This window comes from Pistacia vera, unplaced genomic scaffold, assembly GCF_008641045.1.
Source record: "Pistacia vera cultivar Batoury unplaced genomic scaffold, PisVer_v2 Contig795, whole genome shotgun sequence".
NCBI classification, from domain to species: domain Eukaryota; kingdom Viridiplantae; phylum Streptophyta; class Magnoliopsida; order Sapindales; family Anacardiaceae; genus Pistacia; species Pistacia vera.
Window position 1 is genome coordinate 97,367 of NW_022196662.1, and position 11,502 is coordinate 108,868.

At 37.2% G+C, this 11,502-nt stretch overlaps 1 protein-coding gene and 1 pseudogene across 1 annotated transcript; both read left to right on the plus strand.

Moving 5' to 3' along the window:
- Positions 1–2,863: 2,863 nt before the first annotated feature.
- On the plus strand, positions 2,864–6,675 carry LOC116117007 (asparagine--tRNA ligase, cytoplasmic 1-like). The gene is made up of 7 exons (XM_031403042.1): positions 2,864–2,954; positions 3,081–3,538; positions 4,159–4,749; positions 5,429–5,685; positions 5,765–5,894; positions 6,020–6,078; positions 6,270–6,675. The coding sequence occupies exons 1-7, from the start codon at positions 2,951–2,953 to the stop codon at positions 6,451–6,453; spliced, it is 1,683 nt and encodes a 560-aa protein (XP_031258902.1). The 5' UTR covers positions 2,864–2,950; the 3' UTR covers positions 6,454–6,675.
- A 992-nt stretch (positions 6,676–7,667) lies between these two features.
- On the plus strand, positions 7,668–11,259 carry LOC116117004 (annotated as a pseudogene).
- Positions 11,260–11,502: the final 243 nt, after the last annotated feature.

The window sequence follows — 11,502 nt, forward strand, 5'->3', positions numbered from 1 at the left end:
CCAAAAAAAAATCTTAAATATTGTAATTTCCAGGTTTCCATATGATTTAACTAGGAGCCATCAAATTATTTTATTTATTTTCATCAAAAGAACGTTGTGACAGAGTAGCAATCAACCTGCAAAACTATGAAAACTTCAAATCTTAACTGGAATCAGATTCAGGAGATTCTGATCCGCCCCTCAAACACTTTGATATCTGACAAATATGAGAACAATAATACACACCTAAGCTCCGTGCAGCATATCTGACTTTTTTTTTTTTTTTTTTCTTTTTTTTCAACCAATATACATGGTGACCCTACTTTGATATAACTAATATTAAACTTTCTATAATCAATAAATTTTCTTTAAAGTCTTGAAAGTTTCAGAAAAATTTCTTATTCCTTGAACTTCAATATTCAAATGTCATAATTCACATTAATAATCGCAAATTTATTTGAATTTCAATGAGAGAGTAGTTTAGGAAGCTCTATATATATTATATATATATATAATATATAACACCAAGTATGTATGATTTGTATGTAAAAAACTAAAATTATATCTCGGACATGGCACTCCACTTTCTGAGACTGAAGATTTTCAATAAGCATAATTGCATATTAATGGACGAAGTCCCTGAAAAACGCTATCCCACTAAGCCACGAGGCCCACCACAAGGGCTGCTCCAAGGCCCAATGAAACTCTACTAAATTCTTTTCACTTAAATAAGGGTTAAATTATAAAATAAATCAATAAAGCTAGGGACACCGAAAAACCTGCACCGAAATTGTGTACTGGCCTACGTGTAACATGCATCTGATTTTTTTAACAATTTTTTTCTAGTGAACGGCCGTCTATCAAATTTGGACGGTCGTTCACTCACATGGACGGGCGTCCCCATTTAAAGGACGCCCGTCCATAAATAAAATACAATAAAATTTTTTTATAAACATTTGAGACGACCGTCCATTTGTTATGGATGGCCGTCCATTACTTTTGGACGAGCGCCCGCAAATAAGGGACGCCCGTCCTTAACCAAAATATGAAAACAAAAAAAGTCTTTGGAGACTGCCGTCCATAAATTTTGGACGGTCGTCCCTTACGTTTGGACGGGCATCCATTCGTAATGAACGGCCGTCCATACTTTTAAAAAAAAAAAAATATTTCTAAACATGGATACTGCTTCTTCTTCTTCCTTTCGGAAATGTTCCATTTTCTTTCTCTTGGAATAATGGCGCCATGCAGCTTAGATGAAGCATGCGGCCCATGTCCTCCACTGTTATGAGTAGAATTGAAGGTGTGCTGAACCTGTCCCTTGTGTAATAACTACTCAACTTCTCCACTTTCGGTTCTCTTCTTCTTCTTCTTCTTCTCTGATCATCTAATAACTGCCCATGACTTTTAACTAATCAGACTTTTAAGTAAATGCATGCAGATATGCATATGGACCTATCATCTCCATACTCAATACTGATTAAGGCAAGAATACATTATTATTATTATTATCATCATCATTAGCATTGGAAGCGCTATCTTCCTCAGCCTTCACTTGCACCTCAGAAACAGAAGCTCCTAAAGCTCTCCTTTGCGTTGTTTTCTGAAAGAATGAGACTTTTGTGACGAGGAGCTTTTGACCTGGGCACAGGAACCCAAATCTAGCATTAACCTCTCATCCTCTACCTGGATGATGAAGGCTATGAGAGAGGTTCAGGCTTTTGCTCTGTCGTTGAAGAGTTAAAATTTGCGGCCACTCAATTTAGGCGCCTTCACAGTAGACAAGTTCAGCACACCTTCAGGTTCTACTCATAACAGTGGAGGACATGGGCCGCATGCTTCATCCAAGCTGCATGGTGCCGTTATTCCAAGAGAAAGAAAATGGAACATTTCCGAAAGGAAGAAAAAGAAGCAGTATCCATGTTTAGAATATATATTTTTTTTTTAAAGTATGGATGGGCGTCCATTCGTCCAAACATAAAGAATGGACGCCCGTCCAAACGTAAGGGACTATCAAGGCAATTGAAGAAAAACCAGTGACAACTCAAGCGCCAAACCAGTGACAACTCAAGCCCAGCTGCCACCATTAATATCAACAGATTTTGTGCTGTGCCTCTCATGATTCTAGGATCAGTTTTTTATTTTTTATGTAAATACTGTTTTTATTGTGATTGTAAATTTATTTTTCAGTTATGATTGTAAATTTATTTTTCAGTTATATATCTTTGAATGCCTAAAATTAGGCCTCTCGGGTTGTATAAATATACAGAGCATGAATAGAAATAAGTGTGAGTTCAAAATACAAATCCATAGCAGTGTAACTTCTCTATATGGTATCAGGAGAGCCAAACCTCTAACGAGTATCTTCCATTCTTGCTTTCTGCAACATGGCTGCCATCCCTGCATCTACCAACGATTCACCCATCATCACCATTAATGCCGCAACCACCATCAACGAAAAACTCACCCCTACTACCTTTCCTCAGTGGAGGGCGCAATTTGAAGCACTGCTCACTGGTTATGATCTCATTGACTTTGTCACCGGTGTAAAAAAATGCCCACCCATTGATGCATCGAACTCCGCTGTCTCCAAAGCCGAGAACTCCCACTGGGTTCGCCAAGATAAACTCATCCTCCACGCCATTCTTGCTTCCACATCCACTACCATTACTCCCCTTCTTGCTGCATATAAAACATCCCATGATGCTTGGACAGCACTTACCCNAAAAAAAAAAAAAATGTTTAAACCTTTTGCAGCCTTGATAACATGGAATTCCTAATAATTATCCCGGAAATCCGACCCGACGAATCCTATATATGATATATATATGGGCCAGCAATCCAGCCCAAAACCTATTGGGCTTAATGTGTGGGTTTAAGCCCAAACATTAATTTCCGACCTCTCCCTAAACCCTAATCCACCAGAATTCTCTCACTCTCCTTCGCTTAGCAACTCCCACTCTCAGCTGCAGCCATGGGTAACCTCTAAGCTTCAGTCAATCTAAACTTCTCACCTCTCTTCTTTAGAATGTAAACGGTGTCGTTTCATAATTGATTATTTATTTGTTTATTATTAATATAAATTTTTTTCTTTTTCGTGGCAGTGTCGACCGTGAATGATGCTGCATCGGGTTCTAAAGTAGAAAAACATGCATTCTCGGACCGGGTAACTGTCCGGACAATACTGACCCGACCTGACGGTGGCGCTGGTCTGGCGGGACAGCGTGTTCGGGTCGGAGGATGGGTGAAAACGGGCCGTGAACAGGGCAAAGGGTCGTTTGCATTTTTGGAGGTGAATGACGGTTCATGTCCGGCGAATTTACAAGTTATCGTGGACGCTTCTGTAGCGGATTTGGGCCAGTTGGTGCCAACTGGCACTTGTGTGTCTGTTGAGGGTTTGCTTAAAAACCCGCCTGAGGGAACCAAGCAGAAGATCGAGCTTCGGGTCGAGAAGGTGATTGATGTGGGCACCGTTGACCCCGCTAAGTACCCGATTCCTAAGACTAAGCTCACGCTCGAGTTCTTGAGGGATCGCATTCATTTCCGACCCAGGACTAATACGGTATCTTCTCACTTTCTTTTATGCCGTTTGACTTCATAAATTTTGGTTGATCAAATTTATGCATTGAACTGTAAATTTTGTAAAACTTATTAATTATAATTGAAACTTATTAGATTTAAATATAACATGTTAGAATTATAATTGTAGTAGTTCCAATTTTGAATTTGATACATGCCACTAGGGTTTTGTTTGATACGGTTTATCCGAGTAGAGCATATAGAAAAAGAGACAAAGAGCTAATTTGAGTAGCGCTTAAAGAAAGTATAGCTTTTATGAAAAATTTATCAGTTATTGGGCTAGGAAAATGTTAAAGAAATATATGGTATTAATTTACCAAGGGATTTAATAGTAGAGAATAGATTAGTAAAATTTGCAAAATAAAATAGGGATATTTTTGAAATTTTAACTCTTTAAATAAGCTCAAATTTTGAGCATTTGTTGTAAAATACCTTATTTAAAATCCTATAAGCACTTTTGAATGTAAAGAAACAACCTAAAATAAATTTTAAAAGTGCTTAGCGGCTTCAAATAAGCTATTTTGGCTAGTAGACAAGCCCAACCAACCGAACTCTTATTTTTTTTTAAAGATTTAAATTTTTTAATTTCCGTGGAAATTTCAGATATCTGCTGTTGCACGAATCCGAAATGCACTTGCTTATGCCACTCATACATTCTTTCAAGAGAATGGTTTTCTCTACATACACACACCGATTATCACTACCAGTGATTGTGAGGGAGCTGGTGAAATGTTTCAAGTAACAACCTTGATTAGTGAGGCTGAGAAGATAGAGAAGGAGCTGATCAAGAATCCTCCTCCCACTGAAGCTGATGTAGAAGCTGCCAAGCTTGTTGTCAAGGAGAAAGGAGAGGCTGTTGCCAAACTCAAATCTGAAAAAGCAAGGAAGGAGGCAATTAGTGCTTCTGTTGCTGAACTTACAAAAGCTAAGGAGAATCTTGCAAAGGTGGAGGAGAGATCAAAGCTTAAACCGGGAATTCCTCAAAAGGATGGAAAGATTGATTATTTGCAAGATTTCTTTGCTCGCCAAGCATTTTTGACTGTTTCTGGCCAACTGCAAGTTGAAACTTATGCATGTGCTGTTAGTAATGTTTATACATTTGGACCAACTTTTCGAGCTGAAAACTCCCATACTTCAAGGCATTTGGCAGAATTCTGGATGGTGGAACCTGAAATAGCTTTTGCAGATCTTAAGGTATTTTAGACTAAAGAATGCTTGGTGAATGTTAGGTGTTTGAGAAGCTTTGAAGTTCTATAGAAATTTGTTTATTGTATGAGGATACATATAATTCTGTGCTTGATGAGTCTTACACTCCTAATGTAATGGATTGTCGAACACATAAGACATTTATTTGCGGCTATAAGGCTTGTTTGCATCAGTATACCTCAAACAATCACCTTTACACATCCCAGTTTTGGCATTGGAAAACAGAATTATTGAGTTGGGAGGGCTAGATTGTTGGCTTATTAATATCGCTTTCTGTTTAGCTGGATATAGCGGGGGATTCTATCTAGCTAGTCAGGATATTTTGTGGATGCATAAGGAAAAAATTTTGTCAACATGTGAAATGCTCTCCTGGAATACAGATTATCTATTCTTGACATCTTATGTGCTTATATATCTACAAGGACTCTTTCTGGGCTTCTATAGTTGTTATGGGGAGTATCTTATTTCCGAGAATCTGGGGATTTAAGGATAAGTTACCCTTTTTTTCTTCATTGTAACTATGGTTATGTTATCTTTTTAGAAATTAGCTTGATTGTGTTTCTTGAAATGCTAATGTGTAATCATGTGGACTGGTGCCCATCCATATATGAGTTTTTGAAGTACATTGGGGATTCATGATTATGAATAGTTTTCTTTTTATTTGTAGGATGATATGAACTGTGCGGAGGCATATGTAAAATTTTTATGTCAGTGGTTACTGGACAAATGCCTTGATGATATGGAATTTATGGCTAAAAATTATGACAAAAGCTGCATTGATCGTCTGAGAATGGTTGCTTCAACTGCATTTGAGCGAATATCATACACAGAAGCAGTGGATCTGCTACTGGAGGCTGTGAAAGAGGGAAAGAAATTTGAGAACAATGTGGAGTGGGGGATTGATTTAGCATCTGAGCATGAAAGGTTCGCAAATCGTTTTAATTTATGGTCCTGTCAGCTTTTAAGTGATGGTATTGACGCCTTGGTTTGGTTACTGTTGCAGATACTTAACAGAGGTTAAATTCCAGAAGCCTGTTATTGTGTATAACTACCCAAAAGGAATCAAAGCATTTTATATGAGGGTCAATGATGACTTAAAGACTGTGGCTGCTATGGACGTCCTTGTACCAAAGGTGAGCTTTTTCTTCTAAATGTTTTAAGCGATGCTTACCTTGTGCTTTGTTACAATATTTTTACTAGAATGATGTTCAAATATTTTGTTAGGGGCATATATGATACGGATTCTGTTATATTACAGGTTGGAGAGTTGATTGGGGGAAGCCAAAGGGAAGAGCGCTATGATGTTATTAAGAGCAGGTATGGAAAATGAGGTCCATAGTTGGTACTTGTCATAGTACTTAAAATTTGCACTAGACTGCTTTTCTCTCCTTTTGGTCCTTGCTATACAAGTTTCTATGACGAGCATTACGTGTGCGTATTTAGGTCAAGATCTTGTTGCATGATTATAATTGACTGCTAATGAGCCATTTTTTGTGGGATGCTTACAGAATAGAAGAGATGGGGCTGCCTCTTGAGCCATATGAGTGGTACCTTGATTTGCGTCGCTTTGGGACAGTGAAACATTGTGGATTTGGTTTAGGTTTTGAACGGATGATTCTTTTTGCAACGGGCATCGACAATATTAGAGATGTTATTCCCTTCCCCAGATATCCAGGAAGAGCAGATCTCTGATCTTTAGTCCAAAAATACACGAGGATGTTAGTATTTTGCATTACAATTGGACCCCTATTTACCATGGCATAGTTTTTATCCTATAACAAGAAACAAGGAAATGATAGCATTGAAATTGATATTTTTACCAGCAGAAATCCTATACCTGTTAACAATGCCACTTATTATATTGCAATTTTTGTGATATTGCTTAATAAATATCTTTACCGTATTTGTTGATAATCTGATACCCTTTCGTTGGCTTATTGAAAATAATTCCTTGATTTTTTTTTTCTCTGTCGTTTNATATGGGCGCACATAATCTTTTGAAAAAGTCCGTCTTAATGAAACCTTTCTACTTCACAAAACAAAGAAAGAGAGTTAACGAATCATCAAGTTTTGTAAAAGTTGAAGAGGATGGAAGCCATTTTACTCAACTAAAACTAGCTTTCTCACCAAATATATAAGTATTTGGTGAGACTTTTTCTCAAACACATCATGTGCCAACTGCATTGCACTTCAAAAAGTAAAGTAACATACCCATTTCCAAGCAATATAACTATATAATACCAAACCAATACATTTACAATTGAGGGATTTTTTGCCAAAAATTTGGATTTTAAAGTTAGGACTTGAAACATGACACTAGAACATGTATATCATAGTACTAACACATTTGATAATGTCGAAAATAGGGCTAGGCTTGACAATCTAATCATTTTTAAGTTGTGTCGTTTTCTAAAGTCTATTAATTATGCAATTTATACAAGATTTTAACCATTTACACTGTTTTAATCCAATAATTTAAAAATTGTGTTAAAATTTGTCTAAACTAAATGGCGTCCTTCAACATGTATAAACAAAATACACATAACATGGAATGTTTAAACTAACTATCATTAGAGTGTCTAGTGGTAAAGAGTAAAAAGAGATTTCATGAGTTTTTGAGTTCAAGTCCCCTTAGACCCTAATAGGGATGACTATTAAGGGACTTACTTGGCTGTTAATTTTAGAACTTCGAAAGATTAATTGAAGTGTGCGTAAGCTGACCCAGACACCTCGATTATAAAAAAAAAAAAAAAAAAAATGTTTAAACCTTTTGCAGCCTTGATAACATGGAATTCCTAATAATTATCCCGGAAATCCGACCCGACGAATCCTATATATGATATATATATGGGCCAGCAATCCAGCCCAAAACCTATTGGGCTTAATGTGTGGGTTTAAGCCCAAACATTAATTTCCGACCTCTCCCTAAACCCTAATCCACCAGAATTCTCTCACTCTCCTTCGCTTAGCAACTCCCACTCTCAGCTGCAGCCATGGGTAACCTCTAAGCTTCAGTCAATCTAAACTTCTCACCTCTCTTCTTTAGAATGTAAACGGTGTCGTTTCATAATTGATTATTTATTTGTTTATTATTAATATAAATTTTTTTCTTTTTCGTGGCAGTGTCGACCGTGAATGATGCTGCATCGGGTTCTAAAGTAGAAAAACATGCATTCTCGGACCGGGTAACTGTCCGGACAATACTGACCCGACCTGACGGTGGCGCTGGTCTGGCGGGACAGCGTGTTCGGGTCGGAGGATGGGTGAAAACGGGCCGTGAACAGGGCAAAGGGTCGTTTGCATTTTTGGAGGTGAATGACGGTTCATGTCCGGCGAATTTACAAGTTATCGTGGACGCTTCTGTAGCGGATTTGGGCCAGTTGGTGCCAACTGGCACTTGTGTGTCTGTTGAGGGTTTGCTTAAAAACCCGCCTGAGGGAACCAAGCAGAAGATCGAGCTTCGGGTCGAGAAGGTGATTGATGTGGGCACCGTTGACCCCGCTAAGTACCCGATTCCTAAGACTAAGCTCACGCTCGAGTTCTTGAGGGATCGCATTCATTTCCGACCCAGGACTAATACGGTATCTTCTCACTTTCTTTTATGCCGTTTGACTTCATAAATTTTGGTTGATCAAATTTATGCATTGAACTGTAAATTTTGTAAAACTTATTAATTATAATTGAAACTTATTAGATTTAAATATAACATGTTAGAATTATAATTGTAGTAGTTCCAATTTTGAATTTGATACATGCCACTAGGGTTTTGTTTGATACGGTTTATCCGAGTAGAGCATATAGAAAAAGAGACAAAGAGCTAATTTGAGTAGCGCTTAAAGAAAGTATAGCTTTTATGAAAAATTTATCAGTTATTGGGCTAGGAAAATGTTAAAGAAATATATGGTATTAATTTACCAAGGGATTTAATATTAGAGAATAGATTAGTAAAATTTGCAAAATAAAATAAGGATATTTTTGAAATTTTAACTCTTTAAATAAGCTCAAATTTTGAGCATTTGCAGTAAAATACCTTATTTAAAATCCTATGAGCACTTTTGAATGTAAAGACACAACCTAAAATAAATTTTAAAAGTGCTTAGTGGCTTCAAATAAGCTATTTTGGCTAGTAGACAAGCCCAACCAACCGAACTCTAATTTTTTTTTTTTTAAAGATTTAAATTTTTTAATTTCCGTGGAAATTTCAGATATCTGCTGTTGCACGAATCCGAAATGCACTTGCTTATGCCACTCATACTTTCTTTCAAGAGAATGGTTTTCTGTACATACACACTCCGATTATCACTACCAGTGATTGTGAGGGAGCTGGTGAAATGTTTCAAGTAACAACCTTGATTAGTGAGGCTGAGAAGATAGAGAAGGAGCTGATCAAGAATCCTCCTCCCACTGAAGCTGATGTAGAAGCTGCCAAGCTTGTTGTCAAGGAGAAAGGAGAGGCTGTTGCCAAACTCAAATCTGAAAAAGCAAGGAAGGAGGCAATTAGTGCTTCTGTTGCTGAACTTACAAAAGCTAAGGAGAATCTTGCAAAGGTGGAGGAGAGATCTAAGCTTAAACCGGGAATTCCTCAAAAGGATGGAAAGATTGATTATTTGCAAGATTTCTTTGCTCGCCAAGCATTTTTGACTGTTTCTGGCCAACTGCAAGTTGAAACTTATGCATGTGCTGTTAGTAATGTTTATACATTTGGACCAACTTTTCGAGCTGAAAACTCCCATACTTCCAGGCATTTGGCAGAATTCTGGATGGTGGAACCTGAAATAGCTTTTGCAGATCTTAAGGTATTTTAGACTAAAGAATGCTTGGTGAATGTTAGGTGTTTGAGAAGCTTTGAAGTTCTATAGAAATTTGTTTATTGTATGAGGATACATATAATTCTGTGCTTGATGAGTCTTACACTCCTAATGTAATGGATTGTCGAACACATAAGACTTTTATTTGCGGCTATAAGGCTTGTTTGCATCAGTATACCTCAAACAATCACCTTTACACATCCCTGTTTTGGCATTGGAAAACAGAATTATTGAGTTGGGAGGGCTAGATTGTTGGCTTATTAATATCGCTTTCTGTTTAGCTGGATATAGCGGGGGATTCTATCTAGCTAGTCAGGATATTTTGTGGATGCATAAGGAAAAAATTTTGTCAACATGTGAAATGCTCTCCTGGAATACAGATTATCTATTCTTGACATCTTATGTGCTTATATATCTACAAGGACTCTTTCTGGGCTTCTATAGTTGTTATGGGGAGTATCTTATTTCCGAGAATCTGGGGATTTAAGGATAAGTTACCCTTTTTTTCTTCATTGTAACTATGGTTATGTTATCTTTTTAGAAATTAGCTTGATTGTGTTTCTTGAAATGCTAATGTGTAATCATGTGGACTGGTGCCCATCCATATATGAGTTTTTGAAGTACATTGGGGATTCATGATTATGAATAGTTTTCTTTTTATTTGTAGGATGATATGAACTGTGCGGAGGCATATGTAAAATTTTTATGTCAGTGGTTACTGGACAAATGCCTTGATGATATGGAATTTATGGCTAAAAATTATGACAAAAGCTGCATTGATCGTCTGAGAATGGTTGCTTCAACTGCATTTGAGCGAATATCATACACAGAAGCAGTGGATCTGCTACTGGAGGCTGTGAAAGAGGGAAAGAAATTTGAGAACAATGTGGAGTGGGGGATTGATTTAGCATCTGAGCATGAAAGGTTCGCAAATCGTTTTAATTTATGGTCCTGTCAGCTTTTAAGTGATGGTATTGACGCCTTGGTTTGGTTACTGTTGCAGATACTTAACAGAGGTTAAATTCCAGAAGCCTGTTATTGTGTATAACTACCCAAAAGGAATCAAAGCATTTTATATGAGGGTCAATGATGACTTAAAGACTGTGGCTGCTATGGACGTCCTTGTACCAAAGGTGAGCTTTTTCTTCTAAATGTTTTAAGCGATGCTTACCTTGTGCTTTGTTACAATATTTTTACTAGAATGATGTTCAAATATTTTGTTAGGGGCATATATGATACGGATTCTGTTATATTACAGGTTGGAGAGTTGATTGGGGGAAGCCAAAGGGAAGAGCGCTATGATGTTATTAAGAGCAGGTATGGAAAATGAGGTCCATAGTTGGTACTTGTCATAGTACTTAAAATTTGCACTAGACTGCTTTTCTCTCCTTTTGGTCCTTGCTATACAAGTTTCTATGACGAGCATTACGTGTGCGTATTTAGGTCAAGATCTTGTTGCATGATTATAATTGACTGCTAATGAGCCATTTTTTGTGGGATGCTTACAGAATAGAAGAGATGGGGCTGCCTCTGATGCCATCTGAGTGGTACCTTGATTTGCTGTCGTTTGGGACAGTGAAACATTGTGGATTTGGTTTAGGTTTTGAACGGATTATTCTTTTTGCAACGGGCATCGACATATTAGAGATGTTATTCCCTTCCCCGATATCCAGGAAGAGCAGATCTCTGATCTTTAGTCCAAAAATACACGAGGATGTTAGTATTTTGCATACAATTGGACCCCTATTACCAGGCATAGTTTTTATCCTATACAAGAAACAGGAAATGATAGCATTGAAATTGATATTTTTACCAGCAGAAATCCTATACCTGTTAACAATGCCACTTAATATTGCAATTTTTGTGATATTGTAATAAATATCTTTACCGTAATTGTGATAATTCTGATACCCTTTCGTTGGCTTATTGAAAA